The 20,967-nt window shown below is 39.3% G+C and overlaps 1 protein-coding gene across 5 annotated transcripts in view; it reads left to right on the top strand.

Annotated features, from left to right (window-relative positions):
• Positions 1–20,967, top strand: part of CDK6 (cyclin dependent kinase 6) — a 147,399-nt gene that overhangs the window by 43,184 nt on the left and 83,248 nt on the right. For all 5 annotated transcript variants that reach the window (XM_055706595.1, XM_055706592.1, XM_055706594.1 and 2 more), the window contains exon 4: positions 20,153–20,320. In XM_055706595.1, the coding sequence (XP_055562570.1) occupies positions 20,153–20,320 (168 nt within the window). The remainder of the gene's footprint in view (positions 1–20,152; positions 20,321–20,967) is intronic.

Genomic DNA, 20,967 nt, shown 5'->3' with positions numbered 1-20,967 from the left:
CAAATTCAAATGCAAACATTTTAAAACTGATGATAATATATATGGGGTTTTTTGCAGCGCTGTAGCCCGGGACTGCCCAGACCTCCATTGCTTGCAAACTGAGAGCTCATAAAAATGTGAGGCACTCCAATAATTTTAAATCACTTCATCCTGACTAGAGTAATTTAAAATCATTGGAGCGCTTCACATTTTTTCAGTTGTTCCAGTTTGGAAAGCAGTCAAGCAACACTGTAGCATAATGCCTGAAAGCAACCTGCCTGAAATAATAATTTTAGTCTTTCAAAACAATGACACTGAATTAGAAATGTCACTGTGAAAGGATTTCTACCAAGGACTCTCTAAATAGTCATCTAAACCTACTTTTCTTTTACGGCCCAAACTCTCAAGGCAGCAGTACAGTCCAGTAGGGCCCTAAGGGACACATCCTTTCTGAAGTCAGAAGGAAGCTATTGTTTTCAGTAGATGGAGGGCCAGAAATCATCTTTATTGAGAAAGTCAAAGGGAATTAAGAAACTGGAGAGATTCTGAATTGTGGGCAGGGATGGAGTTTGAGCCTTTGGTGGAACAGAATTTATGATCAAGACATTGCGAAACTGCAGTATTACAAACACTGGAAGTGAATTGTTGCTATCAGCTCGTTTCATTTATGTTAAATCTGCAGAGCTGGATGCTGATGTGATGCAAAAAAGAGCGCATGGATCCTCTGATTCCCTTGAGATGCTCTCGGACTATTAGTAGTACTGGTGTTTTGCTATTGGAACATCAATGTGGTAGCAATTGCTATGTGAAATGCTTTGATGACAGTGGAAGAAAGAGAGAAAGCACGTGGTAGAAAAAATGCTCAGGCAGGTGTAAAAGCGGGGCTAGACTGCCAGGCAGCATGTCAGAAACAGTGCTGTACTGTTCTGCAGGAAGCCAGTGGCAGTTCCTTGGAGTGGGGAGTATTTTTGAGATGCTTTCCTTTGTCTCGTGGCAGTGGTGTATAGTTGCAACTTGCTGTGCAAGTAAATCCTGCCTCAGTGATCAGCAGAAGTGTCAGTCATGTTTTCAGCGTCTTTCTCTTCATCAAAAACGAGATGCCACAGTTAAAGCAATTAAGAGAAAGCTGTTGCAGCTTGAGGTGCACGTAAAGCACTGACAGAACAGTAGACTGAAATGTTTGGGTTTACCCATGTTCTAAATTTTGCTTATAAACCATGTTACTTTTGAGAAGTAATTTGAAGGTCGGACTGCAGCAGATGAGAGAAAGTAGAGACCTTCCAAGAGCCATTCTTGATTTTTATGGGGGCAGGTAGGAATCGCTTTCTTAATAGTAGTTTCTGCACTGGAAGGAAATCAGGCCCCTGTCCCTCTGCATACCCTAAAACTATAGTTCACCCCAAAACAAGCACACAGAGATGGGGAAGAGGAGGCAGAAGGACATAAGTCGTGACAAGGTAGATATTTGGGAAACCTGGCCAATATATTTTTTCTTGTTGAATTCCAGATTCTAAGGGTTGAACTCAGCTGATCTGGGACGAGAAGCATTGTGGCAGGGTATCTTTCCCATCTCAGCCAACCCGAGTTATTGCAGCTCAGATTCTGTATACTAGAATGTTCACAAAGTGTCCGTATTTATTCGCAGGAAATATACAGCTGTAGTGTAAAGTAATTCAAAAGTTGGCCACAGGCAACTCATAGCTAATATAATATAATACAATCAAATTAGTTATTTCTTTATAAAACTGTTTTCTCTATTCCACCCCAAGAGAAATGTAATACTCTTGCACTAGCTGTATACTCTCCTTTTATGCCAGTGAATAAGCAGGTTATTTCATCCCATAGTAAAAATTAATTTGAAGCATGTTACCTTAGTGGCACACAGATTTAATCAAGATATGTTGTGTTTGTTTCTTTTCCAGATTTATTTAGCTTATGCCAGAGAACTAAGTCCCGTACAAATGAATAGGCATGTTTTGTATGGCATGTTTTCGTATGTAGGACTTAAAATTAACTTTAAGAATTTTAAAATTACTATGTATAGAGAGAGGGACATAAACACACATGCATTTATACACATAATTATTGCAAAAGTCCTCTAACATTTGCAGAAAAAGTTGCTATTTGAGCAAGTGGGAGAAAGGGAAACTCAATGGTCATCATTCTACTGTCTATGAAGTTCATGATCTCAAAATAGCTGTGGGCCTGAAGAGGCCAGAACTGGCAACTCAGATGCTTAGAGAAGAGTCAAAAGTACAGTACACAAGGGGTAGCACCAGTCGTCCTCCTGTGCCTAGGGAGTGGTTTGGTGTATATTGTCTTTCTATGTATACACGTGTATGCTTGTGTCTTTGTATGTATACACATGTCTGTCTGCTGCTTCCCAGGGTCCATCCCACAGGTTTGTGTTTCAGCTCAACATCCGATATATCTGAGCTGGAATAAGGGCTGTTACAGTCATAGGGAAGGAATAAAATGGGACCCAGCCAAGGCTGCATCTTTCCCTTCTATTCGGTGTTGGATCAGAGACACATGGAGACCCTCCCATCCCACCTGCCCCTGCAGATACCAGAATAGACATTGCTCCTCCCTGCTCCCCACCCTCTGTCCATCAGGGACAAAACTGCAGAGAAGCACCGGCCAGCCACTACACTCTGCTGCTGAAGCAACCAAAGCCAAAACCCTCTGACACTTAGAGAGCTTCTGGTGATTTCAACTCACTGTTCTCTGCCTGTGCTAATCCCATTTTTCCAAGCCCTTCTTCTTTCCACCCCTTCCCTTCCACCTTCATTTTTTCACCCTGCTTTCACTCTGTATTTACCCTGTGTAGCACTCTTCTCTCCTTTCCCTCCCTCCAGAACTTTTCTCTCCGTCACTTTTCTTTCCATTTTGCTTATCCCCTCCTAACTGACTCTATTCCCATAAAAAAGTACTATCATGGAACTCTCACACTGTTTCTACACCTGGGGTCTGTCTTGTTCATTTTATTTGTGAGCTTTTAATGGAAGAGGCTGTGTGAAAACCCTTGGCTCTATAGTGCCCACCATAACAGGTCCTCCTTTTTGGCTGGCCTTTACACAATACCTTGTTAAACATGAGTCATAATCAGATCCTACAACAGCATTATTTGTCTAAAATAGCGCTTCTCCTCTGCTTTGCTTTCCCCACCACAGCCACTTCACACGTTTACACAACTGCTTCCTTTATACATCAGTGCTCTGTAATCAGCGTATGGTTCATATTACAGGTTTATCAGGTTTCAAAGTGGAATAAAACAAGCTTTATTCCATTTTGAGAATATCCTTCTTTTTAAGAAGTCCAAACAAAGACACACATTATTAGTAAGTTTGCAAGCAGCTGCCAGAAGACAGAAAATTTAGAATGAAAACACAAGTGAAATAACAAAAATACTGTTTGTTGTTTGCTCTTGGTGCAACAGCAAGGGAAAATATTTAGAAATTAAAATGATTAATTTATTTGTAGTTTTAATAAAGCAGACATAGTTTTGTAATACTTGCCAGTGTCGATACTCCAGCACACAACTATGGGTCAAATCCTTCTGTGGTGTAACTATGGGTTTCTTAGGGTTCCTCCAGGGGTGAGTGTGGTGCAATGCTATTAGCATCAGTTAGCAAGCAGCCTTTCATTTGTTTTCATGCAAAGCCTGAACAGTTTGCAATTAAGAAAGAGCAAATTACAAAGGCTCAAGCTCCTAGATCAAATCTGTGCTTAATTTTGGGGTTGGAAGCCTTATCCAAAGACTCCTAAACATCAGTATTTTAGGTTCTTCTTCTCTGATATTGTTACTGTTATACAGCACTACCACTTATGTGGTATATATACATAAAACATTTAAACTCCTACTGGAATATATACCTGAAACCTCTGGTTCAACTTCAGACCTTAAAGGAGAAATCCCAAAGGGAGCAGAGGCTCTGCTGCAGCAAAACACTTGAGCTTCTGCTTAATTTTATGTAAAGAGATTGCTCCGGATTTAAAAGAAGTGTGGTTGAAAGACTGCTAATTAGAGGAGCTAACAGAAGGCAATCAGTTGTTACTCCATACCCTGCTAACCTGATGAATTCCAAAGTTAGAGCAAAGAAGAATTGAAACCATTGTTTCCGTAGTCTCAGATTAGTCATAAACATGCATTTTGTTTCTTTTTAAATGCTTTGTCAGAGCAAGGAAGTAGCCTTCCCTCAAAACTTACGTGTAAGCAATGTGTGCCTTTGGAACCAGACTCCTGACTAGTCACAAGTGTGTCACAGTTGGGGATCATGGTAAACTGACTCAGCAATGGAAAAGGGCTCCAGAGGACCACAGGTCTGAATGATTGGTTTATTTCTTTTTTCATTAATAACATATCTGTTCTGGCCACAGAATTCATCCTGCTTGCCTTCTTTGAAGATCGTGATCCTTGGAGAATACCCATTTAAAAGAAGAAGCTAGATTTTACCATCATGGCCAACATATTAGAAGCCAGTGCATTATATCATTATTAATGTTGAACAGTGTCTTATACTATAAAGGGCCAATTGAAATTAGTGGCTTAGCTGCAAAGAAAGTTACTGCTCAACAGTTTTCACTTTCTAAATATGTGACTTTACAAACAGCGCTATAAAAATTCTAAGTATTTCTAAAATGTCCCATTTCTTTGGTCTATGCAATAGGAAGCATTGCACTGTAACTTTAAAATGCCAAAAATAATCAAGAAGACATGTTAGTGATCTCTTAAGAGTGTTTAATTTCCAAGCCAATAAATTCAGCTGCTGAATTTTTGTCCTTTGTTTTAGGATGTGACAGTTCTGTTGCATAACTACAGTTAAGGAATCTCGGAAGGCTCCAAAATGTTACAGTGTTCTGTGGGTGCAAGCTCAGAGTCATTTTTCGTTTAGTTTTACAGCAGGGAAGGGGCACTGGCATGGCAGCATGTTGCCTTTTTTTAACATCTAGTTTATGATTCATTCTAAAATATTCTTTCATTTGGAATTAACTTCAGATATTCTTGTTCTGACAAGCAGGGTAAATATTTTAGCAAGGACTTTTTAGAGAGAAATTTTGACAGTAACATACTCCTCCCTTAATGTTACAAAGAAAATACTTGCTCTCCAAACCCAGAGTCGGCATTTTAATGGAAATGGTTCCAAAGGAATACGTAGGATGTTACAAATGTAAAATGCATTTAATGAAAGAGTAAACAGATGTCTTTCATGTATTTTAAATAAAATTATCTAATTTGAAACTTGAGAAAGTCAACAGCAATCTCTGAGCCACGTACTTGTTATTACAATAGTATGTTGTGTATAACTGTCATTCAGTGACAAGCAACACAAACCAAAAAGGAAAAGACATATAAAAACATGAAGTTGAAGGAAAGGAGACCATCTTACGAAGCATTTTTATGATGTATTTGCCTTGAATAGAATATATCCCTTGCTTGCTTTTTGTTTGCTCACATAATTCCTGCTGATGTCTATAGGGCTTGTTGAAGACATAGGAAAAGGAGAATAGAGGCCAAGCTGCGTGGGCTATAGTGAACCAAAACTGCAAAGAGATGCATACTTGACAGAGAGTTTAAAATAAAAATAAACCACAGTGTCTTTGCTTGGTTTCTGGAGCAGAAAGTCGCAAAACAAGCAGAAAACTTTTGGTTCTTGATGAAATGTTTAGTTTAGCTTCCTTACCTCAACTGCTCTGAGTGTTTCAGACTTTAACCTTCGTTTCAATGAAAATAACTTAGACCTAATTCATCTCAGGCTTATGTCTGTGAAACCGAGGCCTTGGAAATTATTTCAGAAGTAGCTTTAGCCTTATGTTTGCATTTTGTTCTTTTGCAAATGTGGTGGAGGTAACCTTGATTTGCTAATTAGTGGAGTCACGCTTTATTGTGAGAGAAAACTAAGAACAGTCCTTCAGTGAAAATAACAAAGACCTACCCCATGGTGATTGATGAGAACGTTGTACAAGTGAAATGAGCTGGAAAGTCATCATCTTGTCTTTTCCTTTGCCACAGGAAAAGCATAACAGAGAGATTTCTTTTCTTCTCATCCTGATAAGGAATCTAACGAAGCATAAGGAGAGGTTACACAGCATGGAAATGTGTTACACCCAGCTGCTCACTAGCTTGCAAAGCTGCAGTAAATAATACAGTTGCTATTTAATAAACAAAAGAAAACAGAAGTCCTTTGATAGTGATCCCTAGCCTTTCTCATTTGCCCTTCTGAAGATAGAGTTTGTTTCTACTTAATTGACTGTCATTTTGGAATAACATAGAGTTTGATATTGTATGATTTGTAATTTTGGTTTGTTGTTGGGGAAAACAAAGGACTTGTCTTTCTAGGGCCTGATTCAGCAAAGCACAGACATATGCGCTCCAGGTTGTCTGAACTGTAGCTACGTTTATTCTCATAGATTTTCCATGAATGGTTACAGTGAAGATACGCAAGAAGACATGTAGTTTTCTTTTGCTAATTGGCTTATATAATCAATAGCATACTTTTTTGTTTGTCACAAGTTACCCTTTTGAGAAAGAACAATGCGTTTGTCACAAGCTACATTTGTCACGTGCATTATTTATGATACTGCTTTCAAAAGATACTTCATGGAAAGTGTTCCATTGATTGGCTCTTTTTGCAAGTTAACTTCCAACATATCTTTGGCTTTTTATTAAAGTCTTGTAGAGTTTGTTTTGTTTAGCATTTCAGGAGCTGGGGGAAGGGAGAGAATATCATGCCTGTGAAACATTGGAGACAATCTTCTCCCCTCCCAAGACAGCTATTGACTGTCATGTTGCACCTTTCCCCCCAACCCCAAGCCTCACCCTCACCTCCAAATCAGAGCCAGTTTTTGTCTATTCTGCTAACATTAAGAAATAAGTAGGCTCATCGCTCATTGTGTCACTACAAGTTGAAGATGCCTCCTTTTTTAAGAACCAGTCAAGTGTTCAAAAGAAAACAAGGCAAAGTTTACACTAATTTACGCTAATGTAAATCAGTGTCATTTTGCTCAGAACGGAAGGGGCTATGGCCCATGGTAGTGCAGAGAGAGCTGGCAGATGTGTGAGACCATATCCCACCGCTGCAGCCACAGCAAATGTCTCAGGCACATCACTACCTGTTACAGTTCGTTATATCTGAAATCCAGAGGTGAGCTGCTGGGACATACTAATATCAGGCATTGTCTGCTGATCTACCTTGCTCAGTAGTCACCTGGCCTGTGGGAGGCAGCAACCCAAAGAGATGGAGTAAGGCCTGAGAGTGTTTGGTGGGAGAAGAAATGGCTGAGTGGGATGGAGTGCAGTGAAGGCATGAAGAGAAGGGTCAGAACTAGAGATGGGGCAGGGAAGGGCAATAGGGCGTGTGAAGGGAGGAAAGAAAGAAGTAATGGAAAAGGTAGGAAATCAGAAAGGAAAGAAGAAAGTAATAGACCATGTAAGTGGAAGGGAATGGGCAGCCATTACCCTAGTCCGGTGCTATCAGCAAAATTCTCATGCTTTCAGTGAAAACAAAAGATTGTGCACTTGCTGTACTCCTCTTCCAAATTCTCTTCTTTATGCCTTGTCTTTAGGATAAAGTTCTTACCTGTTCCCCTTGTAAAGCTAATGGTTCAAGAGCTGTTGATTTTTTAACTCAACATGATAGGATTGCAAATTAATTGCTACTGTAAATATGGGGAACAGCTCAATCTGCTGAGTGCTTCCAAGAAGCAATTGTCTTGTCCTCTACTTTTGATTTCGGTGTACTAAGGCATCAGTAGAATTCTTATCCTGAAGACTATTTTGACAGTCCATACAATGCTATAACAGCATTGCAAAGCTCTAAGTACAATTCTTGGACAGGGGCTCCTGTCCAAGCTGGTTCCAGTAGGCCACTGTCCCCTCTTGGCTCTTCCTTGAAGCCCATTTCTACCCATAACATATTTCCTCTTGCGTATATCCTTTATTTTCTGGAAGGTTGTTATGCCGTTATAACTGAAAGCAAATTCTAGATCTTTGGAGTACTTGACAAATATTAACCAGTTAATTTTTGCAACACTCACGAAGTAGTTAACCATTATCCCTGAGTTTGTAATATGGAGCAAGAGAGACAGCAAAGTTAAATGAACTCCTGTGAGTAGAGCTCAGGTAGTAATTGACCCCAATGTTCAGCCATTGTACAGCACTGATGAGCATCATGATACTTCTGCCATGCAAGTACATTACAAGCAAAAAAATTATTGGAAAGTGACTTTTAAAAACCACACAACTGAGCTTTATTTATTATGCATTCCCTGGAGAGGTTAGGAGGGTATTGTCATCTTCCTCTGTGTTCACATATTTAATAAAAACTGTTAACTATTTATTAAAAGAGTGTCCATCTCATCCAACTCTAGAGAATAGCTGTATTCCAATGTCTGGTGTCATGCTGCCACTTTTGTCTTGGAGAAGGTTGGCTTCATCTCTCTGAAGGTCCTGCTGGTTCTGGGGAGGAGGATGCCAATATTAAAATGCAGTGGGACCAGCTCAGGTCTTTGAAAATTGATGGATAGAGTCCCAGTGACTTCATTGGGCTTTGGTTGTGCCTAATTTGAGGCCATCTTCTTCTTCAGCACGCAAGTGCCGTTCATGATTATGCTGAATTCCTAGACATTGTTATGATGGAAGCAATCAAAATTAATTAGGCCCAAAGTCTAAACTCTACAGTAGCCTCAATTTCTAATTCACAAAAATTACTTTGCTATCCTGCCAGCTATCCAGCTATCTTTTAAGGTGCCTTGAGCTCTTATGTATCTGTATATGTCACAAAATATATTTCCATATGTATCAGGAAATTGAGCAGGCCTATGTTATAATAAGTTTAAACAAGTTTTCTGTTAAACAAAAATTGCTGGACTAACTTTTATAACTTTGAAGGAGCCATAGGAATTAGATGCCCAAGTCCTATTGATTTTAAATCATGTTTGGGTTTCCAGTCTGTAGGATCCTGTTGACTGCTTTTTTTCTCAGTTTTAAAAAAAGCATAACTTATTTTCTTGTTGCCATGCAGGTGTTTCGTAAAGAACCCATGCATTTTTAGTGGATGTTGTTTAAAAAAACAACTGAGAGAGAAATTAAAGGAACAGCCTTCTTGAGCCTTTTGTGTCTAGCCAAGGATTTGACAATTTTCAGAAAAGTTTTGGCTGAAATGTTCAAAGCTGCCTCAGTGTAAGAGATCTGGTCATCCAAACCCCCTGGGATACTTCTAAAGTCTCATCCTTTGTTGTTATGTATCAGTGTATAAACAAATCTCAGCCTTCTTGATGGCACACTGCAGACAAATCCAGTGAGAATTTCCACAGAAATGTCAGTAATGTTGCCAAGGTGCTGATAGACCATTAGGAAGAGAAGTCTGTCATAAATCTCTATGTATTTACATAATTTGAAAGCTCATCTAGACCAGAATCCATGTGGTCTAAGCTGTTATCACATGATTTTGAGCATGTTACGATGTTAGTCTTTGTTCTGAGGTTAGCTCTTCATGTGCTCAGGTGACAACGTAAGGCAGTCATCTTCCAGGGCCTTCCACATTCTCTCTAATGTTAGCTTAAGTTAGTAGTCCCCAGAAGATAAATTTATGAATTTGCTCTTCTAGAAGACTTTACCTCCTAAGTCCAAAGCTGTTTGTAAAGCATTTTTCTTGATGTATGTGCACAGCATTGTTTCAGCTTTCTAATCACTGACCAGCTGGCTTGTTAGTGAATAGAGCTGCGGGCCCCTTGCCACGTTTCATGTGAGGTCTTGGCTGGGTGGCCAAGCAGGCAGCCTGCAGCCAGTGTCAAAGCAATTCAAGAGGTATTGGCACAGCAGTGTCCCCATTAATTTCTGCTTGTCACATGCTGTCATGCAAGTTACACCAGAGAGGAAATGACCGTTAAAAAAAAAAATATGCTTGTGGCACTTGGTCCCCTCCAGACGTTATCCCCAAGGTTAAACAAGTGGAGACAATTAGCTGCTATCCACAGACAGCTGCAGGGAAGGAGAAGCTGAGATCTGGGCCCCACAGCAAAGTGTCTTTCCTGTTAGCAAGGAGTCTCGGCTGTCAACATATGCCACGGTTTTAACCCTTCACGGAGTCTGAGTAAATTAAAAAGAGCTATTATCACCAACAGTGTCACGAAGGTGCTGGTAAACAGCTGTAGTGCTGATTGAGCAGCATTCTCCTCTAGGGATGGGGTTTTCTTTCTTGGTACCATTCCTCGTAAAGACCGGTGTGAACAGTGCTGGAGGAGAATTGGCTCATCAGTGGTTGATAACTTACTGTAGTTTGTAGATTCTGGCAGGGAGTGAGACAGTGATTTCTGTGAACTCCTCTTAGAAGCATACTGAAGTAGTTAAAGGGAGTCACATCCAGCTTTGTGGATTTTCTGGGTGGACTAATTTCTGTGATTACATCAGGAGAGCTTCCACAAGGATTGCAACAAGTCATGATATGCTCAGGATGTCCCAAAATACAGCCTGGGAATGCAGAAGCATAGTCTATGAAGAGGAAATGGCAATGATGTCCCATGATGAGAGAAGGAAATACATACAATTAGAAGCAACCAACAATCTTTTTTAAAAACTGAAAGCACTAAGCTCTTCTGAGAGGTGATAGAGATAGAATATACACAGTGCTCCAGAATAAATGGATTTAGTCAAGTGGAAGTCTGGGTTTTACCCCAGAAGGAAGAGCCTCACAGAATCAATTGAAGGAAAAATGACTTGCCTTGCTGAGAAACATGACCATTAAAGAAGCTGGAATTATATGGCAAGTGTGCTCCTGAATTCAAACTGCATCTCTGCCCCAGCTATCCAGCTTGACCTGATGTGACACTTAGATACCAGATTTTGACTGGTGTCAGTCCCCAGACATGCCAGAAGGAACTTCAGAGCCAATGCATACAAATCACAGACGCTATTTCAAGTAATTTGTATGAGGCTTACCAACTGGGTGGGCAAGTAAAGAGTTTGGGGGATTTCTTGATTCATTTTTAGTCCTTATCTCTTCTTCAGACAGTATGAAGAATAAAAAAGAACAGAGTGGGTAACAACTGTCAAACCAGGATGCACTGTGAGAGACTGCCGTCTCCAATACAGTTCCATGAAAAGCTTGTAATAAAAAAAAGGAAGTCTCCCAGAAAGTATTTGGGGATGTACAAAACTGCGATGGTATCATCCAGAGATACAGGAAATAAATATGGGGTTTTACTTATCTATGCTCAGATCTATAAATTCTGTTAGGAGCTGTGCCTTTTATTGTTGTTTCTACTGGGCACAAAGAGTGGAAAGGTTTGAGTAGTGAGAAAGGTTGTTAATCACAGTTACATTTACCTGCTGTAAAAATTTCACAGCCAGGACAGGTCCTGGTAACAGTGCCACATTTGTCAATTTCTGTCAAATTGTGAAAACAAAATTCCCCTCATTTAATTTGCATGTATTTTCTCTTACAAGTGCCAGTAGCCAGATAGAAAATGTTGTTTCATTTGCATGTCTGGTAATTCCACTTTGATAGGAATTTTTGGTACACTGAATCACTGAAAATAAGTATGTAGGACAATAATTATATAGGTTTCCTTTCAGTCAAGCAAATTCTTCTCATCAAATACAAAAAACAGCAGCTGATAAAGTAAAACTTGAAAGATCTGTATTGCAAACTGACTCAACAGGTGTTGAGCTATGAAATGATAAATTGATGTGGAGAGACTTACAGACACTTAAATTAATATTGACCTGCCTGAAATCAAATGCATCCACATGTGTGCCTATACATGTGTATGTACATATGTATCCCACAGATGTTAAGTACATATTTCATATACTGAATTTGGTCTCTGGTTCACAACTACTGAGATCAGTATGAAAGTCTGACACTAAAAAGATTACTGGTAAAACAGACATGTACTAAGACTGAAACTTTTAAAGACCTCTAAAATATTAATTTGAGTCTCTATTTTAAGGAGGGCAGACATAAGGTTACTCAGGACAGTTTCTTGAACAAAATCCAGTGCATCTATTTGTCTTAAACTAGCCTTATTTATGTTGCCTTTGCTGCTGGTGAGCACTGGTGTTTGGGGAGTATTTGGAGCACTCCAAAATATGCTTGGTCAGACTCCGTTGTGGCAGCACAAATTCAGTGGTTCCCTTCTAACTCAGAAGGGACAGTTGGTGAGTTTAAGCAACAGGACTAGGACATGTTAAACCTGCTGTGGTTGCTATTAATTGAATTCAGTCTACAAACACGAGCATGATAATAAAAGGAATATAGTGCCCCGGTATGTTGAAAGCTATTATATACATACATAAAATTCAATCATAAACTTATGGCAACACACTAGAATTGTTGAGCCTCAAACCTTTTCATAGGCTACCACAGACCTTTATGATTCAGTTAAAGTTTTGCATTTTTCTTGAATCTTGTGCACAGTTGTGGTAATTTTGCTTGAGACTGACATATAATGTTCATGATACACAGGCAGGTTTGTGCATAGTAGTGACATCTGCAAGTTTTACTAGACTGACTATTAACTCATTGACCGATTATTGTATTCCACAGTAATTTGTTCAGGACTTTCTAATCTTGGTAATCATACTACTTCTAATAGCAACCAAAATAGTCTTCAAACCAGTGTTTTAGAGACTTCAGTCCTTCAGGTATTGTATCTTTTAAATTGTTACACAAACAGTTCTAGCCATTAAAAAAACAAAACAAACAAAAACCAACAACAAAACACAAAAAAACCCCAAACCAGAACAACCTAACTATATTCATTTCAGTGTTTATACTTTTGCAGTGGACTAGTATGGATAACACTGCCTTCAATGGGATTATCCAGAACACTAAAATGCATGTATACATACATGCATACTTTTGTGAGTATGCATGTCTGTAGGGTTCTTCATCCTAACGGTTGGGTAATCCAGAATTGCTTGTCGATTGTCGGAGCTGTGCTTTCTTCCTTACAGGCATAGTTTAAAATGTACTAGAAGCTGTTTATCAGGATATATTTTATACTATCTATTCATCTACTCTAAGTGTATTAAAGTATCTCTGACATGATTAAAATAATTCTACAATTCAAAAATAATTATGCAAATATTTTGCTTCATATTTAAAAATAGATAAACCTGTTAATTAATTTTCAAGACATTGTTTACTTTTAGGGTAGCAGCACACAAAACACCAACAATTATTAGACCAATTCCTTGCATGAGCTTGGCAGATATTAGTTCACTTCTGCTAATAATACACTAAATGAATTTTCTGTGTTTTTCTCTCTGCACAGCATTTTATTCTATGAACAGAAAATTAATATTTTATCTTGTGCGGTAAGGTTGTTTAATACAACTAAGTGAATGGGTCATTTGGATTTATTGTTCTCTTATCAAAACAGTAAACATATTTAAATTGAACATGCTGTGAAGTTCATGTTCTTTTGGTACTGTCTAGTTAATTGACAGGAATATCACAGCAGTCTTCTCTTCTGAGAGACAACCCTTACCCTGTGAATTTCATGGAAAACAATAGGACTAACCTGAGATAAACTTACCCAATATAAGGAAAGTAAGAGCTCTATATCCTGGGTGTGTATTGGGTTGTATCATGGATGACTCATGAGAGGCTATAGTGTGGCTAGGTGAAGGCAAAGAGCACAGCCTCCTCCTCCTGCTCCTCCCTTTTGCAAATGCCCTGCAGGGAGACCAGTCAGAATAACTGTCTCCTGAGAGAAGGAAAAGGGCACAAGGGCAGGGATATATCTGCCTCTTACTGTGTCCCAGCCACTGCACCCAGCCGGCTACATGGAGAAGAACATCCTGCAGATCCATAGGCTGTGGCAAATTGCTTCTCTGCCCCCACCATCACAGTCATGGCATTCTAGATAGTCTGGTTGTGATGGGTTCCCAGCCCAGTGTGAGGACAAGATTTAAAAAAAAAAATCACTGCCTTTAACAGGGAGTCACTACATTATTACTAATGCCTTTGGGATTCAGTGTAACAACATTAATCATGCCTTTTGCTATTCATGTATCTGTACTATGTAATTCTTCAGGAATGCCATTGTTTTTTTGGCTTTAATTAATGTTGACTGTTTGTTACAAAGTATAACCATAGAAGTGCTGTAATTATTCCGCTTCAAAAATAGGCCCCAGAGAATGTGAAAACTCTTTAAACTTTCATTCCTGCATGTTTAAAAAGCACCCTTTAAAATGAAAGCAATTTGGTGGTTGGGCATTCTGTGTAATCCTGCAGCATATGAAGGAAGCCTCATCCTGCACCTTTTCTGCTCAGAGAAGGTCCTGCTGTTCGTTGAGAGGCAATGAAGCTTTCCATCAAATTACTTGACTGATTCATTACACATTGCTGTCTAAAACTCTTCCCCTTTGTTTACACTTGCAGTTGTCTCACAAACACTCCTACAAGAAATGTTCAGGACAAGTATCCCAACACCTGCCATCCAAAATAGGGACATTGCATTCTGCTCACCAAAAAGAGAAAAATGAGTTACAAATTGACAGAAACTCTGGGTGAAGGATGCAGGTTGTTGTGCAAATGCATAAAATACTTCACAGAGGAATAAGAGAAATATTAGGGAGATTCCAAAGAATTGTGTTTTATGAATTGTTAGCAGAGAAATTAAGCAGGAAGAGGAAAATAAGTTTAAAAAAAAAAAAAGCTATAAAAAGCCTGTGCATTAGTACAAATTCAGGGCCTGTTGTAGTTGACAAGGATCTATACTGTGTTGCTTTTATTTGGTGATATGACCAAGTATATTTGTGGGCTTCCACAGACACTTTCTATGGTATTAGGAATTCCTATCACTATGACCAAGGGCAATCTGGTTAAAGGTTTTTCTTCACATAGTAGTCAATGGAGGAAAAATGTGACCTTCACATAGCGAGCAGCGATTCATATTTGTACATTACCTCTGGGTGCATGCGTTCTCTGAAGACATATTATTTTTCATGTTTTCCTTCAGCTTGCATTGCACTGTGTCCCCCTTTACCAAAACAAAATCTAGCATCTATAACTGTACCGTGGCGGTGGCTTAGCCTAGCCCAACAGCCAAACTCTCACCCAGCCGCTCACTCACTTCCCCCAGCTCAGCAGGATGAAGTAGAAAAAGAACAGAAAATAAAGTAGAACAAGGAACAAGAAAGCTCACAGCTGAGATAAGACAGGGAGATTGCTTACCAATTGCCATCATGCACAAAATGGACCCACCTTGGGGAAAATGAACTTAGTTTAATGCCAGTTAACATAGATGTTTAATTACGAATTCAAGTAGTGGGTAAAAAAAAGGCAAACACTCAAAGAACACCTTCCCCTGCCTTTTTCCAGGCTCCACGTCACTCCTGACTCTCCCCACCCTGAGCAGCACGGTGTTGTGGTCAGTCCATAGCAGCTCCTCCCAGCTCCTCCTCTCTTCACATTTTCTGCCTGCTCCGGCGTAGGTCCTCTCCATAGGCTGCAGTTCCCTCAGGAATAGCCACACAGACTGCGGAGTGGATATCTGCTCGACCATGGAGTACCTCCTCTTCCTCCGCTTCCTCCTCCTCTCGCCTCGGTGTTCCTTGGGCTGTTCCTGGCTCCTTTTGTTCCCGGCTCCTTTTGTTCCCTTCTGTTTCCCTTCAGCCTTTTTTGCCCTTTCTGAAATATGCCTTCACAGAGGGACCGCCATCTTGGCTGGCGGGCCTGGCTGTGCCCTACGGTGGGTCCATTGGAGCCGGCTGGAGCTGGCTGGAACTGGCTGGAACCAGCTGGAGCTGGCTGGAACTGGCTGGAACCGGCTGTGTCTGGCACAGAGCAGCCCCTGGCCCTCCCTGACAGAGGCCCCTACAGCCCCAGCTGCCCGCACCCAGGTACCAACACCCAAATGGACTCCGTAATTTCTGTTTTCTTTGAGCAGATACTTGAATTATTTGGTCAACAGCCTGGCTGGTCTTGAACAACAAGGTGCGGCGGGCAATTGGCAGGTGTTTCAGCTGGAAGTCAGGGTGGTGGGTGACTCTTAAAGGAGCAGAGTGCACTTTTGAAAACCAGTGGCTTGGGAGGGGTTTATGGATCAGAAGCTGGAGGAGGGTTAGGAGGGGTCGGCGAAGCAAAGAGTTAAGAGGGGGTCAGGAAGAGGAAGAGACAAAAGTCTGTAGGAACCCAAGGCTTTCTGCTGCTGCTGCCCCTGGGCTGGGAGATGTGAGCCCTGAAGCCGCCTTTCGCAGAGGTGGCAGCAGCAGCAGCTCACCCTAACCTAAGCCTATCCCCATCCTTGCTGACGCCAGAGGCAGAATATGCAGGACATATTTCTGTGTATTATTGAGACTCATAAAATAATGTGGTATTGCTTGAAAAGATCATCATAATTTGGTCCTGACATTCAGTGCTGATAAATTCAGTAAATATCAGACAGAGCACTGCCACCACCAATACCACATATGGTGGAACATGCAAAAGATGCAGCGTTTCCATAACAAATTTTGCTCCTGTTTGCATTATGAGGCTTTTACAAAATTAAAGCTACGTATCTGCCTCTAAGGAAAGTGTATTTGTTCATTACATCCCAAAATAGATGAGTTTCCAACTCAGTAATGGCTAAGTACTTTAGGTTTGTGTATAGAACACATTGAAAATGTAGACTGAAGAGGGAAAACATTGTAAAGCCATGATTATCTGAAAGTAATCACAATGGAATGGTGTATATATTCAGACAACAACCATCATAGGTTTTGTGATATTAGAAGCATGGCAGAAATCTCTCAGCTGAAATAACAGACACTATTCTGTGTCTGTGTTTGTAAACATACAATATCCAAGTAATATCTGATAGATGACCATGACTCATTAGAGCTTGCTTGTTCCTCAGATCTGCTAAGGCATGAATCTTCTTGCTTGTTGAATGGAATTGGTCATTTTTCAGTTAAATTTTGGAATATTGGAATATTATTTTAACTGTGATTCCAAAGTACGATATGCCTAGCTACAACAGAAAATTTCTCTGAGAAAGGCAAACATAAAACAAACTAATCTTTGAGGCACACAAAGACTGTCTTGCGGCTCTTTCTAGATCTTGGTAATTGAGATAATGCTGAGTAATCATCACTAATAAAAATGGATGCATTTCCATCAGATGAGTGGTATTATCTTGATTTAATTAGTTAGTGATGTAAGTTGTACATGTTTATAGCCTTTGTCCTATCCTTTAAGCTAGCAAAGGTTAGTATCTTCTGATATTAGTTATGGTATCAAAGAAAACACACAGCCCAGACTAAGTCTGATGTTCCTCGCAAGTGGCTGACTAAAATTATGAAGTCACTTTCCAAATATGAGGCCTAATGGGTTTTGACTAGGCTTATGTACAGCACAAAAATAATCATTCATTATAGATAAAAGAGTAATTTAAAAACTCTCTCTTGTTTGCTTTGATATTGAAAATCTATTTGTGCAAACAAATACCAAATTCTGAGCTGCACTATTCGGTATTCTGTATTTAAAGTGCATAATAATAAGACTATGTCATGTGATTTTGGTTTCTGCTCTTTTTCTAACTGGCTGAGAATTTAGAAACAGGACAATAATGAATGACAAATAGCAAACAGTCTTTTTACATTAAAATTCCCATCTTTACGTAAACCGATCTTTGGGCTGTTCTTCCAAGATAATTTTGAACTACAATCTGTTCACACTTGTAATAGTAAGTAATAAGGGATAGCAAAAGAGCATAATCAACAGTCCAAAATGAATACTAGAGAATAGCCTGTATGGACTAACTCAGAATTTCCTGGAAGGGGACATGCAGCACTTTTCCCCCTCATTTTCTTTCTTCTTCTTAATACCTTTTAAATTTACACTGGTGCACTTTTCTGTGGCACATCTCTTTTTTTGTGTGTGAAGAAAACTTCAGTAAATGATATTAGTCTTTTGAATCCTAGGTAAGGAGGGAAAGATATACCGGTTTCCATTTCCAAATATTTTCTTTTTTTACCTGTTCCTGGAAGAAGGCTCTGAATTCAGAAACTGAAACATTGCTTACAGCTTGCAACTAGCAGAGCAGAGTTGCATTTGCTGAACTTGAGGAAGACAGCCGAAACAAAACCAGCCTCAGCTGTAGGAAAAAAATACTCTTGATATGTTTGGTAACTGCAAGAATGAGTTTACATACTTGACAAAAGTGTAGGATGCAGAAATGTCACCAAAAAGGGACTTGCCAGGACCTACTGACTAACATTTAAGTTCTTTAAATTGTATTTTATCTGACATTATGTCTTCTTGGAATAAAAAAAAAAAAAAAAAAGGCCTAAATTCAGTGAAACCGTTAAGTACATACTTAATATAACCACACACTTAAATGTTCTTGGTGTGTTCTTTACATCTGCAAGACTGATCCAAAGACTGTTAGGATTTGATTTAAGTTGTAATAACACAGAGCAAGCAGATATGACATGTATTAATTCAACTAATGACTGAAACCTGCAGAGCTGTAGTCCTGGCTCTTTCACATGTTTTTGAAATGCAAAGGGAAATTACATAAATACAAGAGGATTCAATACACTTTGTATATTTGTTTTAAAGCTGCAAACGCTATTATACTGGTTATCAAAATTACCCGATCACAATTTTTTCCTGGGGAAGCAAAAGGAATAAAAGGCATCACCTAACGGTTCTCAGTTTACCACCATCCTTCAGAGATGATAATAATTAAATGCTGTCACAGCATCCATAGTTCCATGGTAATATCTCCATCATCAGGGACTTCAAGTAAGAACTGATTACTTTATGAGCAGCCCACTGTTAGTACTGTCTGGCAGACAGTTATAGGCTATATATGGAAATAGCCACATTTTATTAGAGGCCAGATTAGACCTTAATATCTGCACGTTTTTTAATAGTTTCTGTAGAGATGATCAGGGAACATTACTTGAAAATAATGGTTTTTTATTAAATCATATAGCAATGTCTATAAAGTGTATCTTAAAAATGCATCCGCTAAAGCAGTATTGTCAGGTTGAATGTTTTGGGCTATTTTTAAACCCGTTTTCATATATCATTCTTTTCAATAGTGTGTCTTGACTATTTACTTGAAACTTGCCCAAGTCCATAGAGAAGAACAAAAGCAATCAACTTCAGTTTATTTTTCTTCCTTTTCCACGTTCCCTGCCATCTACCTCTCCAAGATCGTTTTGGTTGCTAGTAACAGGATTGGTGGACACCCTGCTGCATGGCTTATGGAAAGGGCATATGTCACCAGCAAACACAGAGCTGGAGTTTCATGAACTCAAGTCAAAAGCATACAGAAAATAAACTTTTTCTGTACCCCTTTTGTTTCTTACTAGTTGCTCCATCTTCTTGTAACTGCTTGTTTTGTACATAGAATTTTCAAGTTGACAGTATCCATCTAGTATGGATATATTCTAGACATAGAAATAGGGGATTTCTAGAATTTAGTTTTGAGTCTGTTGGTTCATTCTTTTCACATTACTAAGATTAATGTGAAAACATGAAATAGTTTCTTCAGCTGTGGAAATGTCATAGAAGATTCATCACTATAACAAAACAGAAAGCAAAATGAGAACAGTTACATATGATTATTACACTGATTTAGTGCTGAACTTTGATCTGAAGGTAGTCTCTGTCCTATTCAGTAATTTCTATACAATAGGTTTTGCCAAGTAATTTTTTCCCCTCTATAACATAAAATCCTGGTGAATTTGTCATTTAAACAGCTTTTCTGATTGAAACAGATCCTTGTGCCTGTTGAAGTGAATGATAAAATTTCACTTCACTGGGGCAGGACAAAGCATAAACTTGTGAGGTGCAAGGTGGTGTGTGGTTTAAAGTTAAAAGCAAAAAGCTGCTATGTGTTTTTCTTACTTAGACAGCATTCTTTTGAAGTTGTGGGATTTACAGACATGCTTTTGCTATTTAAGTATGTTGACCGGTCTTTTTACTTGTATCAATCAACTTCAGATAATTCAACTAGAAAGAATACATTAACTTGATAAGGACACCTGTTCAAGTCAGGTGGTTCTAGTAACATCCTGTCCATTTTATATTAATAGTTGGGTTTACCTCCTGTGCACATATTTAAGTCAGTATTTATTAAATCAGTTTTGCAGATTATGACAGGGAGTTTATCTGTTTGCCACCTTGTCTTGATAATTGTATATTGATTTCTTCTTTATATTTAGGATATGATGCTTCAACTGTTTCGGGGACTGGATTTTCTGCATTCACATCGTGTTGTGCATCGGGACCTGAAACCCCAAAATATCCTTGTGACAAGCAATGGGCAGATAAAGTTAGCTGACTTCGGCCTTGCACGGATCTACAGTTTTCAGATGGCTCTTACCTCAGTGGTAAGTTTCTGAAGGCTTTTGGTTTTCTTTTAATGCAACAGTGTGCTTTACTTTCTATGTTCCTGGCTTTTTGTCTAATATTATAATGCTGCTTCTAAAACCATCTCTGCAATTGAAGTTACTTGTGTCTCTGAAAACAACTGCTTTCCAGCCAGGATTGAAATTGTGGTTACTTTGTACAAATAATCAATTACTGATTACTGGTTCTAAATTAAATCATGACTTATTACTGAAATGTAGGTATGTGCTAGTTTTCTGAAATGTCATCGGTCTAGCTTCTGTTGTGATACTGACTTCTTTCGTACATTAAGCCAGACAGGTAGGGTGAAACTTTCTGAAGTACCTATTTTAAGATAAAACTCTTGCTGATCTCCAGGTACCTTGCCTGAAGAAATACACAGATACTTGGGAGAATGCCACACTGTCATGCCTCTGATTTTCCATCTCTCTGAATATGGGTTCAATGCTTGCTTCCATATGTTACTGAATGATTCCAAATAGGGCTGTGCTGGAGGGAGCTCAAGTGGACTCAGCAGCCAAAATCACAGCTATTTCCCAAGCCAGCTGTTAAAGAGCACCTCCAGTATCTCTAGGCCCCCTTCCACTGTTGCCCCTCTCCCAGCAGCTCTCCCGGTTGTTCTTGGCTC

This window comes from Falco cherrug, chromosome 4 (genome assembly GCF_023634085.1).
Source record: "Falco cherrug isolate bFalChe1 chromosome 4, bFalChe1.pri, whole genome shotgun sequence".
NCBI classification, from domain to species: domain Eukaryota; kingdom Metazoa; phylum Chordata; class Aves; order Falconiformes; family Falconidae; genus Falco; species Falco cherrug.
This window is presented reverse-complemented; position numbering and strand designations above follow the sequence as displayed.